Source organism: Dermacentor variabilis, chromosome 2 (assembly GCF_050947875.1).
Source record: "Dermacentor variabilis isolate Ectoservices chromosome 2, ASM5094787v1, whole genome shotgun sequence".
NCBI lineage: Eukaryota > Metazoa > Arthropoda > Arachnida > Ixodida > Ixodidae > Dermacentor > Dermacentor variabilis.
Window position 1 is genome coordinate 99,219,008 of NC_134569.1, and position 21,153 is coordinate 99,240,160.

Sequence of the window (21,153 nt, forward strand, 5' to 3'; positions counted from 1 at the left end):
CGCCCAAGCATAATAAGCCAAGGCACACGTTTCACAGTTGTTCGCCTCGGTGTTCACCTTTCATTTTTCTAGTAGAAAAAATATTAAGAGAACTGTATCGATCCTGTTCCTTCTATTTCTTCGCGCGCACCTCCTCTTCGGAGCTTGCAGGAGTTGCGCACTCTTCGCCTGCATATTTTTTTAATGTTTCAACTATGGTGGCCAACACCCCTTTGAAGAAATTCGGGACCTACAGGACAAGCCAAATCTATCTTTTCTTTATTCTTATGCACGTATGTGCCCTTCTGTAGGCCTGCAAGCAAAATCGTAGCCGCGCGACGTATGCTGTATGTGCGAGTGAAAAGCTACGAGGGTGAGCCGGCGATCGCGGCTCATTCTTGCGCACGCAAGGGAGGGAAGCGGGGAGGAAGGGCGCCGTCTTCCGTCGCGCGCAAGGCTTCCAAGGGGAGACTCTTTTACGGAAACGCTGTTTTATGCATTGAAGCGCAAAAGTAACTGGAACACCAATGTATTTCATCGTACGTTTACATTGAAAATTAATATCTCGAAACTGGTGCAGTCCAGAGAATTTGTTCTAATTGGATACGCCTTGCTGACTCGCTGGCTTATAATTCTTAGGTTTAAATATGTGCCGTAAAATAAATAAATGAGTTAGTTCGGTTAATTGTGTTAATTCGTTAGTTAGGTATCCTGATTTCTCGTCAAAGTAATGGCCGCCGCATCGAGTAAATTTAAGATCAGGGGTTAGAATCGTGCTATCTGCCACAGGTAATTTTTTTTTTAATTTTAGACCTTCTGAAAAGAAAAAAAAAACACCCGGTATACTGCATGCATATAGTGTAATTCTTTTCGGCAGTCCACGCTTTCGCCATATTTAGACACTTTTGAATTCTGCCCTAAACGTTCAATTCAGCCATGTTCGCACCTTTCAGCCTGTCTGAGAGGCTGAGACTCGTTAGAGCCAACCAGCCAGGACATGGCAGAACTTGCGTCAAGGATTAACGCCCCAGACACCTAAGAAAAGGCAGGGCCGTACGCCCAAGGCGCGTTTTTGTACAGCCAACAGCGGCCGTCTTGATTGAGGTAGCAGTTTAATCTCCAGTACGGCTCCGTCTCTTGCCTTGAGTTACCCCCTGCATGCACCCGCCTGGTTCATTCTCCCCAGAACCCAGCACCATCAACGCTTTCTGGTACACTACATCGAAAAGCTTCTGGAAAAGTTCGCCAGCGGCGCCCTGCACTGAGAGCCCTTCATTCATTCATTCATTCATTCATTCATTCATTCATTCATTCATTCATTCATTCATTCATTCATTTCGCTGTTGTTCAATGAGACAGAGCAGCTTATTTCCTTCGCAAGGTGTAGCGCGATCTGCAACATTCATGCACCGACAATGCCGGCGCACAGGTTGTCAGAACAGAGGTCGCACGTATGTATAGGATACCGCGCAGCCAGTCGTGTGTGTAAGCCTCAGTTACACTAATCGGTGAAAGCGACCCTTTCTTTCCCCCTCTCCCAATGTTCTCCTGCAGGAAGAGCCGCATCCGTCGCCATCGTCATTCCCGATGCGCTTGTCGGCGTCTGGCTTGCGCCCCGTGGCCACCTGTCGGTGGGCGCGCGACTGCCTCGACCCGACCGGAGACCCGCAGCTCGAGGCGCTCGTTCAGTGGATCGCCGCCAGCGTCGCCGGGGTACCCGGCCTCGTCATCTACACCGGCGGGCAGCCCAGTCTCGAGCAGGTATATACGTGGCTCTGCCGCAGTGCCGGCCACTTTTCGCATGCGAACACGCAAACCTTCAGTCGCGCGTGAGAGAGAGGCACAGCAATGAAACAGACGGTGCACGTTCATTGCTCAAGCAGTGCGACTGGACCGGGACGCAGGCAAGAAAGCGGAAAGCAACAGCACACGACGCCAGGTGTGTTGTCGCCTCCTTTTTCTGCGTTTCTGCCTCCTTTTTCTGCGTGTATTATCAAGCACCATTTTTGTAAGGATGACGCCACGTAAAAATGATCGCTGCATGATTTGTCTGCAGATATGACAAACGCGTCATACGACTCGACTGCACAAGAGCGGGTTTTCAAATCTTTGTCTATGGGAAGGCAACCATGGTGCACTGAATGCACACTTAGAGTATACAGAGCACAAATAAGCTTTCTTCTTTTCCTTTTCTTTTCAAAAAGGGTACCAGATTTTTTTACACCTTCTGCAATATATTGAGAGAAAAACTGCCAATATTTAAGAGATAGAGAGAGAGAGAGAACCTTAGAAAACAATGCATGTACATTGGAGATAACTGCAGAAAAGCATCTACTGCGGCTGAGCGACGGTGGTGCATACATTATCGTACGAGCAACATACGACTTCCGTTTGGCGCACAATTTCGAACATAGCACGCACGAATTGCGTCTCAGTGCCCTGAAATATTCATCAAGCAGGGGGAGGAGGAGGAATAGAAGGAAGGAAAGGTAGGGACGTTAACTAGACGCACGTACGGTCTACTGCCCTGCACGGGGGAAGGGGTTTATTTCTGTGTTCGACTCCTGGTATTCTTGAACTGAACTCTTACTTTATTTATTTATTTTTTTGCCATGCCACTAGCGCTTTTGGAAGTGGCTTGAGGTGCCTTTATGGAATTGCGGACGCTTTTAGTCAAGTTCAGCGTGCTCAGTGTTAAATATCTCCAGTTTGCGCGCAACGACATCACCTTTGACTGACCGCAGACGCTATGTACAATGAAGCGCCCTTCTCAACAGTACTCGCGATCTCTGGTAGCGATGTACATGCCGTTGGCTGTTCACTGCGAAACGAAAGGAGCCTTTTGATCGACGAGCCATCGACGTCTGTCTCTCTGGACGAAACTGTTCGGCCCCGGATGAATTGCGGCGGAAGATTACCCTGAGCAACCAGACCCGTTCAATCGTTCGCTCGAAACAGTTCATATCGAACACGCATGCCATCAACGCCGGTCTGCAAGCTAGAAAGTGAAGGCAGTACAAAACGCGTTACGGATCCGTTTTTAAAGATGGTGGGCGGAATCCTATAATTATGGGCATGCTCAGGATGGGCTCCGCACACCTATAAAGTCGACGCTTGTTAAGTTTCCACTGGCGCCGTGGTACGTGACACAGTGGTATGTACCTGTAACGCAGTTTTACACATGGAGCCTTCGGAGAATGCAGTCGCGCTGCCGCTATAACAAATACCTCGCAGCACATACATTGCGTGCATCGGGAGGCATTGCAACCAGATACGAAGTGGGTTACTTCACGCGTACGTCCCGGCGTGTATGCGCTTGAACCCGAATCGAACTGTCATCGTCCACCGCCCTCACTGTGTGTCAAATGGGATAGTTTATTAAATGATCCTTGTCGCTCGCTAATCAGCTTTAACCGATTAGTTCGGTGCGGTAGGCGAGCATGGTGTTACTCTCCGTTTCTGCGTGTTTCGCTGGAAAAAGCACTTGTCGACCTGAGCTCAATTTATGATTCAGTCGCGCGTATACACACCGTGACATACGCCTGAAAATCGTGGAAGCGACTGCCGGACCTTCGCGGGTGAATACGCCAGAATCGTGGACAGTATGTCTGACCTTTTGAAACTTATCGAGTGCCTTATGCTTTGCGGCCTGCGAAAAAAAAAAAAAGAAGTGTACATAATACCGTGTCTGGCGGCAGTGACCGGCTGCAAGGCTTTAGCTCGCTGCATTGCGTTGCTTTGCGCGCTGTATATACATATATACTTATTTTCGTGCAGCGTCGGTGATAGATCACCACTACGCAGCGGAAAGGTCAACGATCATCATTTTCCTGTAGCGTTTCGAATTAAGCGACGTGAGAATCATGTTTACGTGCCAGCGTATTTATGGTGTACGTTTGTCTTCAACTTCTGGTTCAAAGAGACAATAAAGACGTTACAAATGAGAAGCCAGTCTACGCAATCACTTGATCAGCGACTACGCACTGTGTGCAGCAAGTGTTTGCGACCGTAACATCCGCCAACGCAAGGGTGCCATCAACAACTCGCAGGTTGACGGCATTTGCTACTCTGGGGCGACCGTAATACGATGGTGTTGTGACGCCCCGTCATACTGTGATTATCCATCAACATCTGCACGAACTTCCACCCATGGTTATCCGTAACTTGATGCTGCCATGCAACCACATACGACTGTGTTCTGCACATACAGACGCTACCTATATATCGGCCAACATTTACAATTTTGTCGTAACATGTCCGACTTTTAGAAATTCATTTATTTATTCATTTATTCATTTCCTCAAAGGTCTCTGTTGAGACATTACATGAGGGAGTGGGGAGTTCGTGACAAAGAGATACTACAAATTACAAAGAGATATTTCCGATGAGTCGCTTGAATGCAAGTGGGTCGATGATAGTGGCAACTTCGGCGGGCAGGCCATTCCAGTCTCGTGTTGTGCGCAGAAAAAATGATTGCTGAAAAGTAACGGTATGGGCTTGTGGGGGATATACTGTATTAGAGTGACTGGTGCGGGCAATGCGATGTGCTCTTTTTATGTACGGGTTGTCAAAAGGCAAGGAATGAAAGAATGAAGAAATTGTTTACGCTTGCCGTATAGATACACCAACAATTTTATGACCGTTTTTTTTTTCATTTTTCGCCTTGATTAGGGCAACGCTGATTGCGAAGGACTCGCTGGCTGATTTTTCACTGCCTGATATTTCATACCCTCGCGCATGCGACACCACATTATAGAACCGACGTATAACAGCAACAAAAAAAAATGTCGGTATTAGGTGAATATACAGACGGTGAGCAATATACAGTTATTTATGGCGCACATCAGTGTGGCTGCGACTAGATAGAGTAGAATCTTGTTAACAAAATTCTTACAGATGCAAATCGTGTGACTATTTAGTAAACAGTCAATGCATCTTCGACAATCAAACCAAATTTAGTATTTTTCAGTAAAGTTCAGTATGTTTTTGGCTAGGGCTAGTCTTATTTAAGTTATGACGTTGGCATATTCCGCCACTGTGTAAACGGACTGGTTGGCTCTGACAGCTATATATATATATATATATATATATATATATATATATATATATATATATATATATATATATATATATAAAATATGGTGTGTGTGTGTGTGTGTGTGTGTGTGTGTGTGTGTGTGTGTGTGTGTGTGTGTGTGTGAAGAGAGATAGTCAGAGAGAAACTATGACGTGAGAAAGACTGAGGAAGCCGCAAAAAGCTGACGCAGTGAGAAGTGAGAAATCAGTGAGAAGGAAACTTGGCACAGGACAAGCCAAGATGAGTGCACTCAAATATAAGCAGAGTAATATCATCAGCAATCTCGAAGACATAATAAAAGCAGCGGGAGAATTCTATACTGACTTGCACAGTACCCGGAGGAGCCACAGCACCTCCACTCGAAGCAGTAATGAACAGGTTACAGAGGCTCCTTCTATAACTAGCGATGAAGTTATAAGGGCCTTGCAAGACATGAAACGGGGGAAAGCGGCAGGAGAAGATGGAATAACAGTCGATTTAATCAAAGCTGGAGGAGACGTAATGCTTGGGAAACTGGGGGCCCTTTATACGAAATGTCTATCGGCTGCAAGAGTCTCAGAAAACTGTAAGAATGCAAACATTATACTAATCCACATAAAGTGAGATGTTAAAGAATTTAAAAATTATAGGCACATTAGCTTACTCCCAGTATTATATAAAATATTCACCAAGATAATCTCCAAAAGAATAAGGGCAACACTGGACTTTAGTCAACCAAAGGAACAGCCAGGTTTCAGGAAGGGATACTCTACAATGCATCACATCCATGTTGTAAGGTCGCTCTGATTGTTCGTGTTCTTAGGTGTCACGAATCGGCCACGTGCTTTGTATACAGAGGGGGTTCACTTGCCCCCGTGTCAGCCGGGCGACAGTTGCTGTGTTATGTGGGGTCACAGGCGCCGCGCGGTGTTGGGTGACGCGTCGCGGCAGGTGCCAGAAGGGCGAGTGCCGATTCCGGGAAGTCGGTATTGTGCGCACGGTTATGGCAGTCCGCCGACGGTCACACGAGTCCACACAGACCAGCCTTGAAAGGGACCGCTGTACAAGGTATTGTGGGTCTGGCTCCCGAGTGCCTGACTAATTGGAGGCGCCGCCGAGGTTAAGAAGGGCTTAGCAACTTTGACCCCGTGCCGCATGCAGTGAGCATGGACCTAATCTTCTACGCGTCCGGAACGCAATCGCCAGCCTTGTTGTTGGGTGCGACTGCCTGTGTGGTGTCGAAGGCCAGCTTACAGTGCACGCTGTAGGAATGCGGTGCACACGTAAAGAGTGCATTCGGACGACGGCGTCTTGGAAACACGCACTCGGAGAATTTTGTCTTGTAGACAATAAGTTTGAAGGACAAGGAGGGCCATCAGTCTCCCACGCGGACAAACTTTGAGTACGGCCGCACTACGTGGTATCGATGCCTGCCCCTGCTTCCGAGACAGTTGCGGCCCAGAGCCGCCCTTGGGATTTGAGGCGGTCTAGCGATAACTTGTTCGGGCCTGGCGTGTTTTGCTGAGCCCGTCACTAACTACGAAGAAATGAGAGGGCATCGGAGTTTTAGGGAAGAAGGAAAAGAGCGTTGTTTTCCAATATGTTTATTTTGAAGAGTAAGCCCATCCCTGTGGGTTGTGGCTTAACAAACGGTTGACTCTGATTGGCAACTGAACCTGTAGGACGGGCCAACGGCCCTACCGCCTTTTTTTTCTTTGTGTAATTGGGCTATAAAAATCGGGACGACATGCTGTCCCTCAGACTTGGCTGAAATCAGGATTGCTGATAGATCAGTGAGCCTCCGTACTATGTGCGTTAAAATGAGTCTGGGCTCTAACAGTCATTGAGACAGTCGAAGAGTGAGACTTTGTTTCTCAATTGTTCAAGTTTGTAATGTATTTGTTTTACCTGCCATGTATACAGAAAAGTTTAGCTATAAATATTTCTTGTACATCTGATCTCATCGCTTCCTGCCTGCATTTGATCAACAACTGCCGATCATCGTCCGAGAAGCTTCAAGTTCCAGCGGTGAAGCGAGGACAGAGAACGAACGAAACTTTACTCATGTCATCAATCAGGTAATCGAGAAATCCGCAGAGAACAACCAGCCTCGCTATATGGCTTTCATAGATTATTAAAAGACATTTGATTCAGTAAGGTACCAGCGGTCAGAGGCATTACGTAATCAAGGAGTACAGGACGCTTACGTAAATATCTTGGAAAATATCTACAGAGATTCCACAGTTACCTTAATTCTACGCAAGTAGAAAGATACCTATAAAGAAAGGGATTAGGCAAGGAGACACAATCTCTCCAATGCTATTCACTGTGTGCGTGGTAAAAGTTTTCAAGCTATTAAGCTGGGCAGGCTTAGGGGCAAGGATCGACGGCGAATATCTCAGTAACCTTCGGTTTGCAGATGACATTTTTCTGTTCAGCCACACTGGAGACGAGTTAGAACAAATGATTGAGGACCTTAACAGAGAGAGTACAAGAGTGGGGTTGAAGATTAATATGCAGAAGACAGAGATAATCATAATCAAAAATTATGGACCGATCAGCTAACTGTTCGTTGCCTACAAGGTATTTACTAAGGCAATCGCAAATAGAATGAGGAACGCCTTAGACTTCTGTCAACCAAACGACCAGGCAGGATTCCGTAAAGGCTACTGAACAATAGACCATATTCACACGATCAATCAGGTGATAGAGAAATGTGCGGAATATAACCAACCCTTATATATAGCTTTCATTGATTACGAGAAAGCGTTTGATTCAGTCGAAACCTCACCAGTCATGGAGGCATTACGGAATCAGGGTGTAGACGAGCCGTATGTAAAAATACTGAAAGATATCTGTAGCGGCTCCACAGCCATCGTAGTCCTCCATAAAGAAAGCAACAAAATCTCAATAAAGAAAGGTGTCAGGCAGAGAGATACGATCTCTCCAATGCTGTTCACAGCGTGTTTACAGGAGGTATTCAGAGACCTGGATTGGGAAGAATTGGGGATAAGAGTTAATAAAGAATACCTCAGTAACTTGCGATTCGCTGATGATATTGCCTTGCTTAGTAACTCAGGGGACCAATTGCAATGCATGCTCACTGACCTGGAGAAGCAAAGCAGAAGGGTTGGTCTAAAAATTAATCTGCAGAAAACTAAAGTAATGTTTAACAGTCTCGGGAAGAGAACAGCAGTTTACGATAGGTAGCGAGGCACTCGAAGTGGTAAGGGAATACATCTACTTAGGACAGGTAGTGACCGCAGATCAGGATCATGAGACTGAAATAATCAGATGAATAAAAATGGGCTGGGGCGCGTTTGGCAGGCATTTTCAGATCATGAACAGCAGGTTGCCATTATCCCTCAAGAGAAAAGTGTATAACCAGCTGTGTCTTACCAGTACTCACGTACGGGGCAGAAACCTGGAGGCTTACGAAAAGGGTTCTACGTAAATTGACGACGATGCAACGAGCTATGGAAAGAAGAATTATAGGTGTAACGTTAAGGGATAAGAAAAGAGCAGATTGGGTGAGGGAACCAACGCGAGTTAATGGCATCTTAGTTGAAATCAAGAAAAAGAATTGGGGGAGCATGGGCAGGACATGTAATGAGGAGGGAAGTTAACCGATGGTCATTAAGGGTTACGGAATGGATTCCAAGGGAAGGGAAGCGTAGCAAGGGGCGGCAGAAAGTTAGGCGGGCGGATGAGATTAAGAAGTTTGCAGGAACAACATGACCACAATCAGTACAGGACCTGGTTAGTTGGAGATGTATGGGAGAGGCCTTTGCCGTGCAGTGGGCGTAACCAGACTGATGATGATGATGAAATTAAAGCGAGATGGGTTAAGGTAGAGTAGTGAAGGGCACGTGACGGTGTATGACGTCACGTATTATGGACGTAAGTAATTAACTAGAGAAGTCATAATGCTTTCGCGTTCAAATCACGTAAGGCTATTTAGGTTCCACAGTTTCTTTATTGTTACTTTTATTTCTCCCTCTCTTCGAATAAATTGTGTCTTTGACTGACGTGCGTTGAAAGCCGCGTGTTCAATACCCCGACGATGTTCGTTGCTGTAGGAACAATGTCCGATGGTTTGAGGTGTTAGAGCTTGTATTTATCTTTTTTAGTCGTGTTCAAGAAAGGTCTGCTAACACAAAGTCAAGCTATTTAATCTCGACGTTATTGACAGATATGCTTTAAATCTACGCGGCTCCACTAGCGTCATAAAAGCTACATAGCGACATAAATAAAGCAAGAAATAAAAATCCATTGTATCTGTACCTCTAAAACTGCACACTTCTAAATGTATAGAGCGATCGAGAGTGATCCAGGCTCGGACATGGAGCCTTTCCATGTGTTTTGTAACACGTGGAGATTTTACAATGTACTACGCTCGTATGTTTTCCCGTTCTTTAGGCCTACACTTTGTTCTAGTTTAGTATGTGCATTACACCGAGCGTGGGCTTGCGTAGTCCGTAGGACATGCAATCGTCGTTAACTGCCCAGCCCCCAATTAGAATTGGAGAGTCCTGTCCATACAGGACGATGGGGCGGATACAGACGCAGCGTCTGTTGCCGCGTGTTCAAATAAGCCTTTCACTGCGGACACAACTGAGTGGCGGGACACGTGATCGATGTTGCAGCGGTCCGAACGGTCAACATCGCGCGGCGCTGGCCGGGCCGCCGGGGGCCAACCGTTTCTTCATTCCTGTTACGCCGAGTACCTGTCAGCTGCGCAAACTTCACCTTCGGCCAGTTCCCGCGCAAGGGGCTCTGGAGCGCCCCTACCCTGAAGCCGTGTGTATGGGCTATAACGCTATAGGCTGTGTCGGTCGGGACGCACGTAGAACGGCATTTGTGTCGCCGTTCGAGAACAGAAGCAGCCAACAGCCCCGCCTTTACCTAGGCGAGGAATTCCGGCGACTACAAGCGCAAAACATATATAAGCAACTGCTAACAATGAGGCCCGGAGTTGGGTGAACAGTAGCACCGCTTCGAACACCGTAAAGACTTCAGCTTCACCGGTCGTATACCAACTTCATAACCGCCTCTGAGCATTATTGTTATGTCACGTGACTCAAACCTACCAATCGGGTACGTGGCTTGCAGGATACCGGAAGCGCAGTCGTCTGCTCTATGCAGGTACCGAAGTAATGGCTCGAGGCTTACTAATTTTGGACTGACAAGGTCGCGGAAATAGCCGGAACGCAAACAGTGGTGGAAACAGTGGATGCAGCAAAAGCCTTTTCTCTGGATCGCCTCGAGTGTTCGGGAGCGCCGCAAGAGGTCATGGGACATTTACGGCCGCTCGGGCGATTCCTGTTTCGCTTGGTAGCTGCAGGACTGATTCTGCTGGTATCGGCGGAGGAGCCGGACTTCATGAATCAAGTGATGCCCGTGATATGCGGTAAGTTGCCGACGAGTGCGAGTACCGATCAGATTATTTCAAGTAAAAAATCGCGCCGCTCATGCAACGCACATGTTGGCGTCTATAGGAAGCGAAGTTATAGTGAAGCGGTTTAATTAACTTATATACAGAATTAAATTAGATGCGCAAATTATCTTTATGTTCGTTTTATGGAGCGTGTAACCTCTTGCAGTGTTTATTCACCGCACAGGTCTCTCATATATCGCAGTATATGCACGTACATTTAATACAACTCTGGGGGTTGGCCAGGAATGGGCACATAGGCAGTGGCTCGAGCAATGGAATAGGCTAAATATAAGAATTTTCCTAAGCTACTAGATTAAGAAGTTTGTGTGCATTAGAAAAACGTGTGCGGCGACATTATACGTACATGTTTTATTTCGTTATGTATTGTTTGATTACGCACAAAGGAGGTGCGCGCATTATACTTTGGAGGTTAACATATAGAGTGATTATATATAAGCTGATGCGCATGTAACCTTTATCTTATCTTATCTTAAAGGCGGTCGTTTGGGCTATAGTCTGTTGGTAATCCTTAACATATAGTGCCAAGGCGAATGCGGGCGGAAACAAAGAATGTGACAGCGCTGGCTTATACGCATGAATTTACGGCTTACGAAAGAACACTCGCACAGGATATTTAGCGTAACCGTAACCAAACATTTTGTAAGGAGGTGCGTCACAGAAGGGTATCACCGAAGGCGTTCGCAGCCGCATTGATCTACTCGAAATATTTCTGTGTTGCGCATATTGATATAATTCTTTGAAGTCAGCTACGTGAGGGAAAACCTTGTAGAAACACTATTAAAAGTAAGCACGGAAAGTCAATAAAAAACTGAAAATGCGAATAGAGAAGTAATATAGGCAAATGTAAAAGAAATGTCCAGTCAGAGACACGTCCAGACGTGATTCTTTGGAGAACCGTGCATAATGCCACATGTTTTCCTTTCCCATTCCATTTGACATCCGCAGCGGCTACTCAGAACTTGACAAGGCGGATCTGGTATTTGGCTTGCGTGGAATACCTCATGGAGTACGGGGTATGTATCGGTAGAGTACGCACTGCGCATGCGCCACAGTAAAGCATCAGTACCTTCTGCATACGTGCGCGCGCACCATTTTGTTCGGAGCTCTTGAAGGCCGCCGCGCTGTATATGGATGCCACTGGTCAAGGCACAGGTTGCTGTACTCGCGGTCAACCTTCTGTGGCAGTGAAGCGAAAGCTAAGGGGGCCGAGCTTCGGCACAGTAGTCCGGCAGCGTTTGGCAGCGCTTTCGGATTCTCGGAACAGACTTCCTTTGGAATAGGCGCAGCTTCCGCGTGCGGTGGTTTCGCGTCTGCCCCAGCCGCGGGAGGGAAAAGCCGCAAAATAATTCTGCTTCAACACTCAATGGTGTGTTTTGTATTGCTTAGCTGTGGAAAACAAGGTGTTTAAGTTTCCTCTTCCCCAGCATAAACTAACGCAAAGAAAAATGTGTGTGTTTTTTTTTTTTTCAGAAGCGCTCTCACTTGTGAAAGAGCTTTGCCTCAGTAGCCTTTCCTTCACTGCCACAGAAAGTTGGCCGCTATAGTATATCCTCCCAACATCGAGTATGCCGACATACGCCAGCGCCACTTCTTCCCTTGGTGGAAAGCGACGTCATCACGTATCAGGTCGCCGGTACCGCGAGGCGCTCGCGATGCCCACGATCTTTGCAAAATTGTTTCGCGATGGTTTGGCGGTCGGGTAGCGCTAAGGTACCCGGCAGGTTGATGCGTGGTGAACTGCCACAACAGCGATGAAAACGTCTGGGGCCTACAGCCGCCTGCCGAGTTCTACAGTTTCCCGAGTAAATCGTATAAAAATTTAGTTGAAGGAAAATACCATTCACAAAAGACAAAAGAAAAGAAGAGAGGTTCACCCCACAACGACTGGTTTTCCTTCTCTTCCTCTCTTCTTGTCTTTTGTGACTGGTTTTTTCCTCCAGCTATGTACCAACTGGCCCGGATTTCAACCCTTCTGGTATATAAAGAACGCAGGCAGGCATGGATAAGGTGTATATAACCGCCGTCCGCAGAAACAAGTAAGTCGGGACGCGAACGTTTGCGGTTTTACTCAATGCTTACTATTACTCGCGGCAGCGTTGTTGGTTCGCCTTGTAGTTGAGTCATGACAGTTTGCAAGCGACGACGAGAATATCGCTGCAGTTCTACTTCTACGTGCTTTGAGTGACACATTGACCGTCGACTGACTTGCGCGTGCATCGTGCACTGTGCTTTCTTGTGTCTGAGAGCGCGTGCTTGATTTGTAACATCTGCAGTAGCAAGTTGCAAGCAGGTGAGCGCTTTATCACAGGCGTATGATTAAATAGTCCATTTAAAAAAATAATGCGGGCCGCTTATTGTGCGGCATCTTGACTCCGCGAGCTGTGTTGCGAGAAGAGTGCAGCGGCGGTTTGAATCGCTTTGGCTATCGGTCGTTAATTCTTTAACATCGGTGTAACACGGGCACTTTCGATTGCGATCAAGCCCAACACGGATAGAATTTTTCGGTCGCGGTCAAGAATGGTAGCTGTTGCATGATCCACCAATCCGGATCGAGTTGGTTGAGCTCACTCAGCCGTATATACGGTGCAGACGACAGCCTATACGATCGCGATGTGCTGGACCCGGATCGTGCAAAATCGTGTTCAAACGTGCCCGTGTAGGAGCGCCCGATCCGGATTGGACTCGACAGCGCTCCAAAGTGCTTCAGTGACAGGGGTATAAATTCATCTTGGGTTTATGGACGCCAGAGTCGTTGTGTAGCGCGACGTGATGGTAAAATCATCTATCTTGGTATACTTGTAAGGCGGCTTCCCGCGCGAGTTTCTTCACGCTTTTCTTAGTCGTTAACGAATCATTTGCCTCTTTCTTCGTTTTCGATTTTAACAAGCAGTGATATCGCATCACACCACGCCACTCGCTGTACCCGCGCGGAGCTGGCGCTGGATACGGTGGGTACGAGTCGCCGCGTCCCCTTTAACAATGGACCCCAGTGCCACGCGAGCGCCCCCTCAACTGATCGCGTGCCACGGATTAACATTTCGCATTCGAAAACGTCAAGTTGGCATGCGAAAGCGAACAAGCGCGACTTTCTTGAATCTCCCAACAGCAGTGGTGCCCGCCCGTCACCTCTCTTTCGTTGCACCACACCTATTCCAAAGATATATAGAATTCTTCATGGGCATTTGTCGGCCCTTCGTGTTTTTGAGGCTGTTTGGGGCACCGACCTGCAGGCTCGTGCGGTCAGGTGCACGAGAAACACAATCTGGCATACTGTACTGCCTGTACGCAACACGCCTGTACGCAACCGCGCTGCCTGGCGACTTCTTCATTTGCTCCCGCGAGCGGCACTGGTCAGCAGCGTCCGTACACGTACAGTCAGTACACGTGCACGTGCAGCACGTGCAGCCGAATGGGACGTTGAGTTTTTGTAGCCTTTAAATGGTAGCTTGGAGGTGGCAAGACTAATAGCTATTAGTGGTTTTACGGTGCGTGTTTTGGTAGGAAAGTTAGAGCGTGGCCGCGTGGTTGAGCGCGTGCGAGAGCGTGTCATAACTTGGGTCTCCGCGGCATTGATTGCTTTTGAAACGGTGGTGAGAGTTGCTTCGCGGCGTTTTGAGGATTTGGATCCTGTGCGTATCGGCTTTTGCTAAAAGGCACGTGCTCTGCATTATTATAGTATTATAGTATTTGCATCAGAAAAAGCCGTGCAATCGATGGCAAGAGAGAGAGAAAACATTTATTCGGACCATCGAGGTGGTTGCTCTTGAGGTCGAGTAAGTGGTGTCCTAATTCCAGGACTGCACTGGTTATGGCTGCTCGACGTACTTGCTGGACGAGAGCTTCTTGTCCCGCCAGTGTATCGCCGGTCGGCTGTACGTCCCACCGCTCAGATGACGCGCTAGGCATCTTTAAGTGTTGATATTTGCCCCCACACCTCCACGAGATGTGAAAGAGTGTAGGGCGTGTGTCGCCGCACCAGGGACAGATGCCGCGATATGTATGTGGGAGCATTTTACTGTATCTGTGTAGGTTTGGAAATGTCAAGAAAGCCGGGAATGCAGGCAGTGCGCGAGGGGTCCCTCAAGGCAGATGAGGGGACGGATGAGAATGGAGAGGGAATCGAGTCAACCGGCACACACTGTGCTGTCGATACTAGGCTGCAGAAAATGGAGGCTTTCCAAGAATAGCTTGTCAAACAGGTGGAAGAGCTCAAAAATGAGCTAAATATGGAGCGTGATGCACGGAAGGTAGTTGAAAAAAGACTTGAAGCAGCCGAGGAAAAGCTGAGCAGTGCCGCCATTGTGAACGAGAATGTGCGTGACAATGGAACGTAGTCCCCCGACGTGAGTGAAGAGGGAGTGCTAGCAAAGTGCGTGGAATGCGTGCAACGTGGTGAAGGGTTTCCTACCTTGAGGCCACCGTGCACGCGGAAAAGGCAGGAGCACAGGGGACAATGCCCCTTGTCGAGTCCGAATTACGCGGAAAAGGACAAAGAGAAGCAGGGAAAGGTAGGAGAGAGTGAAAGGGTGATTATCGCCGGCGACTCAAACCTGGCTAGGCGCTCAGAAACAATTGTGGAGAAGGTGAAAGGCGATAAAAGAGTGGCGGTAGGGACATTTCCAGGGCGGACACTGAGTTCTGTCATAGAGCGAGCAAAAGAAAATCTCGCGGAAAATGCCCACGTGCGCAACCTTGTCATAGCAGCAGGTGGGCTAAATGGCGTCATAAACAGGAAAGGGACAGGACTATCCCAGCGCTTGGCGAAGGGGGTGGACGACTTGCGTGAGCTATTTCCTCAGGTGCAGATCGTGGTGTGCACGTTGTCGGAGGTGCCTGTACGTGGCAGTCATGTACAAAGAACCGTAGTGTCTGCTAATGAAGCGATATGGAAAATGAGCCGAGAGAAAGGATTCAAGGTTGACGAAGTGAACAGGGAAGTGAGAAGGTGTCGTGGTTTTAAACGAGACGGGATCCACTTCAATTACAGGCTGGAACGAGAAGTGGGCTGGCGACTTGGTGGTCTCGCTCTTGCTTTTTTAGGGGGCCCACGGTCGCTCAGGAGGCCAGAGTAGGTAGTAATGAAGAAGGTTCCTTAGGAAAACCTCAGAAGAGCACCGCCGTCGATAACAGAAAGAGGAGGAAAGCAAGAAAGAGAGCTCGACAGGCAATAGGCTACATAAACATGCAGGGCGGCAGAAGAAAGGAAAAGTGGGCAGAGATTGACGAGCAGTTAAATAGAGAACAAATAGGTATGTATGCGGTTACAGAAACGCACCTTAGAGACTCGGAAGAGCCGCCAGTGATTGAAAATTATGTTTGGGAAGGGTGCAACAGAACTAACTCAGAAAGAAAGGGAGGGGGAGTCGGAACACTCATCTATCAGGGAGCCAAAGGAAAAAGAGTAAATTCAAAATGTCAGGAGCATCTTTGATTATCAGGTACAATGAGTGGGAAAAAAACTTGGCTGGGCGTTACGTATTTGTGGACCGGAAATAATTGCACAGAGAACAATAAAGAGTCAGTGGAATGCATAAGCGCTGATATTAAGGGTTTCGGGAATGGTGCTGAAATTATCCTATTAGGTGACATGAATGCCCACATACAGGATTTAGATGGCAATACCGACAACAACGAGAAGTCAATGCTGGACCTTTGTGAGCAACATAACCTCGTTATCGTGAATACAAAGCCTAAGTGTGAAAGGCAGATCACGTGGGAAGTGGGAAACCGGCAATCAACCGTTGATTACTGTCTGATGACAAAATGAATTCATGATAAGTTGAGAGAAATGGTCATTGATGAGGAAGGGTATAGCGCCATAGGGAGTTACCATAAACGCATCATTTTGAAAATGGGATATGTAGTTGGGAAGGAGAGCAAGGAACCCTTACAAAAAAAATTGTTGAAAGGTTATTGACGTATCATTGTTCAACGTCAACAAATGACCTTGAAAGATCATTGGGGAATTGTTGAAACATCATTGAGGAAATTGTTGACAAGTGTTGATAATTGGCCCGCGACATTCACTCGAAACATCATTGTGGCCTCTCAATTTGAAAGATCATTGGCATATCGTTGAAACTATGGTGTACTTCAATGCTGAAAGCCCATTGAAGCATTGTTGAAGACGTGTTGTTTGTCAATGTTGAAACCCAATTGACGTATTGTTGAAATGTGTTGTTTGTCAATGTTGAAAGCCCATTGAAGCATTGTTGAAGCTCAAAATTGAAAGCCCATTGACGTATTGTTGAAATGTGTTGTTTGTCAATGTTGAAAGCCCATTGAAGCATTGTTGAAGATGTGTTTAGTCTCAAAATTGAAAGCCCATTGACGTATTGTTGAAATGTGTTGTTCGTCAATATTGAAAGCCCATGGAAGAATTGTTGCAGATCTGTTGAACATCAACACAAATTATGTTGAAATCCCTTTATGCCCCAGTGGGTATTTAGCAGTTTAAACCTGCACTTACCTTAAAATACTGCTGAGCTATGTTGCATATAATTACCTTTGATGTCACGTTGGTATGTTTGCTGTGAGAGGATAAGGATAAAATTTAAATACAGCCATTTTGTATCGCAGGCCTCTGTCACCCTGGGCTCAAAACATGCTCCTAGAATGCCTGTAATAAAACATATTGCAAAACTGCTAGCAGTACTGTTATGCAACATTTTTTAATTGTCAGAGTGAATGGTCCTCCACAAAATCAAGAGTGCTGAACTGATGCAGACAAAAACCATTTTTCTAGGTCAACCGTTTATTTGTAACCAAACATCTGTGTAAATGTACAACCATTTGTAGTTTGAGAACATCAGAAACTTCTTAAAAACTATTGCACAGTACAAACTTCCTGCAGCTTGACACCATAACAAAATTGAATACTGAAGGTGTAGTCTGTGTGGCCCTCAAGTAAAACACATTTCCCAAAAGAAATAAATTTAAAAAGATAAATACCTAAATAAATAAATCTAGAAGCAGACTGATATGACTGTCAATAAGAGCACTCAAAAAAGGTACTTGCTTTCTCTATTAGGGAGCCAGTGGTACTATTACCATGGCACGATTTGCTTGAGCCCACAGCAATCAAATGAGACCCGATATGCAGGGTGGTTATCTTTAAGTTTCATGGAATTTATTAAACACGGACTGTTGCAGCTAACATAATTCTAGATACAGAGTGCCAAACATTACTTGCATGAGAAATCAAGACACCATAGTCAGCTGATTAAGAAAAACTCAGTTCCTAATAAAGTTTTTACGAATTGTAGACGGTAATTTTACAAGGTGTATGCACTAAGAACGAACTTCCAGAATGACACCAGTAACGAGACACATGCCATCAAACTGGCTGTAGAAATGCACTGCTGTAGCACTTTTTTGTTAACAAAACGCACTGTTATGCATTGAAGCACAAAAGTAACCGGAATGCCCATGTATATCTCTCACATTTCTGAAAAAATCTCGCAACTGGTGTCATCCTGGAAATTAATTTCAAGTGAATATGTCTTTCAACCTCACTGGCTACAATTTGCAAACTGAAATATGTGCCGTGATGTTTAAGTGAATTAATAAATTTATGAGAATCAGTTTAATGTTTCCATTTCTTGTGCTAGTAATGTCCACCTCTGAATAATCCAGCTCAAGAACAAAAATTATGCTACCTGGCACAGACAACTTTTAAAAAATCTGTAAAACTGAAAAAGGACCACTGTACAATCCTTATTTGTTGGTTGAATGGTGTGTGCCAATTTCAGTAAACCTTACATACTTCTGAAATATGGCAATCACATAAGCGATGCTTATGGGAGCAGTTTATTATGCTGCATTGCTGTTGCATGATACAGTTGCGTTTTCTGCCATGATAACGTTCCTGCGCAGGTCATTCCATATCAAGCAACTTATTCATATTAACTACTTCAGATTTTTATATGAAAAAAAAAACTATTAGTGATGTGCTGGAATAAAACAAAGTTACTCCTTTTGTGAGTTCAATTTTATTCACTGTCACAAAAAAATAATGAAAGAATTCAGAAAAAGATATGGTTTCATGCAAGCATGAAAGGCACATCATTGCCATTACCGGAGATTTCTTGTTGCATTTTAAATTTAAGCCGACTTATACCTATTAATTTTTACTCATGTATTTTAGATAGCAATAAACCATGTTTACAAAGCTATGTAAAATGCAGTTTTTACTGAACTCTGACAATGGCACAGATGCACTTGCAGTGTGCGATTCCATGCCGAATCGACCAGTGTTTTTTTGACACCACACATATAGCTGAAACATTGCCATGTGTTTATAGAGTTCAAAACTCGTTACCCACTTTTATTAATTTTTGCCAGATATTTTGTAGCATTTTGGTGACAGTTTAGCTTTCCTGCTCAGCTGAGCTAGAGGACATCAATCAACATTCTTCTTCAAATGCACATTGTATTGATAGAGGCCGTCAAATGGTGTGCGTGGAAATACTGTGAAGTGATGCAACTGCCAAAATAGACAATTTTTCAAATATTTGAATACTTCAATTGCTTTTGGCACCGGCAAAGATGAGTCAAATTGCAATCCGTTAGATTTTTCTCGTAACGAAAAATTCACAGGACAGAACTTAAATACAGAATGGTAGCCCAGGTGACATAGTATAGCAAAAAAATATGTGCAGCTTTGAAGGTTCAGCTGATCGCCTGTAAAAAAAAAACAAATTCTAATGTTTTGCAAGAAGCTTCATGTTGAAGGAAAAAACAGCTTTCGTAGTTGGCCAAAAAATGATACATTATTAGATAGCTCTACATGTCTGCTATGCATGTGTTAAGTTAAAGAAGGCATTATTTTTAAGTGCGAGAAATTCTTTTTTGAAATTTTGTCAGCACCGACTTTTCTCGGATGTGCGCACAGCTGGCCGGCTAGGAATGCACACGACAAAGCTGGCTTTGTCTCCACACAGATGACAGAGAAGCGGTGTTAGGGTCTGCATTTTATTGCCAAGGGCCACATGCTCTAACGCAACGAGGCTTGTGTTTGGTGTGGGCCAGGTAAACCATACAGCCATTGCACATAAACTATCAATACGAGGTCTGTTAGAAAAGTATCTGACCTTTGGCTGAAGAAAAAAAAAACTGGCATAACTGGAGCGTTGGAAACCTAATCACCCTCAAAGTAGTCACCTTGGGACTCCAGTCACTTCTCCCAGCAGTGCTGCCATTGTTTGAAGCATTCCGAGAAGGCCTCTTTCCGAACGGAGTTTAGCTCAGCTGTTGTTGCAGCCATGTCTTCTCTTGTCTGAAATCGCGCTTCTTTCAATGGCCTCTTGATTTTGGGAAACAGCCAGAAGTCGCAGGCGGCCACATCAGGAGAGTAAGGAGCCTGTCGAACTACAGGAGTCTGGTTATTCGCCAAAAAAGTCTGAATCAAGTGCGAGAAAAGCATTGTCGTCATGGATGCGCCAATTTCCTGTTGACAACTTCGGTATCTTGCGCCACACAGCATCACATAGACCATGGAGGACATCCCTGTAGTAGTCTTTAGTGATTGTTTGACCCTGTGGTGCGTACCTGTGGTGTACCACTGCGGGAGTCAAAGAAAGCAGTCAGCAACACTTTAACATTGATGCGCACTTAGCGGTCTTTGGTTGGTGACGTGGAATGCTTCCACTGTAATGACTGGGATTTGGTTTCCGGGTCGTAAACATACCCCCAAGACTTGTCACCAGTGATTATGGTGTTCATGAAGTTGGGGTCACTGTTTGTGGAATCCAGCATGTCTGTGAGACTTCAACACGAAGTTGCTTTAGCTCCACCATGAGCAGCTTGGGAACGAATTTTGGTGCAACTCTCTTCATGGCCAAATCTTCAGTGATAATGGAATGTGGATAAAATGTGCTGATGCCCACCTCTTCCACAATTTCTTGGATAGTCACACGACAGTCCCGCATCACCACGGGGTTCACTTTGGCAATGACCTGGTCATTTCGGCATGTTGATGGCCGACTGGAGCGTGGCTCGCTCTCCACCGATGCGTGGCCGTCTTTAAACTGGTTGTACCACTCCTTAATCTGTGTGCTGCTCATAGCATAGTCACCAAAAGCAGTCTGAATCTTCGGAATGGTTTCCACTTGGCTGTCGCCCAGTTTCTGGCAAAATTTGATGCCGTAGCACTGCTCCAGTCACTCCGCCATTTTCCTTGCAATAAAAAACCGACGAGAGCACTGTGTACTACCTCATTCAAATGCTGCGTCCTAGCAAGTCACGCTATTGGCAGGCAGGAAAAAATTCGTGCATGCGCACAAAGGTTCAAGGGCGGCTGATGAAAACGCACTTGTTACATATTCATCAGGTGTTTGCAAAAAAAGGTCAAATACTTTTCTAACAGACATCGTACGTATTAAATACGTGAGGGAATCCTGCAGTGCTAAAAGATATGGTTCGTGCAGTTTACAAAAAGAAATATCAGCTATTATGTAGACAGTAAATCCAGAAAGAGCGCTGATGTTGTTTATACAAAGCATTTTAAAGGGCATGTCGCAGTGCAATGCAACATAGAGGGAGCAGGACACTTTGTGCCCTGCTCCCTGAAGCCCAATGATGATGCAAGTAGAAAACACCTTCATAATTAGGACTGAAAACCTACATGAGTACGAACAAATTCTTGTGGTGTTGTTTGCTA

At 45.8% G+C, this 21,153-nt stretch overlaps 1 protein-coding gene and 1 long non-coding RNA gene across 8 annotated transcripts in view; both read left to right on the forward strand.

Moving 5' to 3' along the window:
* LOC142572366 (uncharacterized) overlaps positions 1–21,153 on the forward strand; it is a 103,372-nt gene that overhangs the window by 45,207 nt on the left and 37,012 nt on the right. For 6 of the 7 annotated variants that reach the window (XM_075681441.1, XM_075681443.1, XM_075681440.1 and 3 more), the window contains one exon: positions 1,534–1,740. In XM_075681441.1, coding sequence (XP_075537556.1) covers positions 1,534–1,740 — 207 coding nt within the window. Of the gene's footprint in view, positions 1–1,533; positions 1,741–10,180; positions 10,331–21,153 lie in introns of those variants that run through there. The other variant, XM_075681445.1, reaches the window with a different exon arrangement.
* Positions 10,377–18,076, forward strand: LOC142572373 (uncharacterized). The gene is made up of 3 exons (XR_012826057.1): positions 10,377–10,445; positions 11,439–11,506; positions 17,073–18,076. It is a non-coding gene; the product is annotated as an uncharacterized LOC142572373 (long non-coding RNA).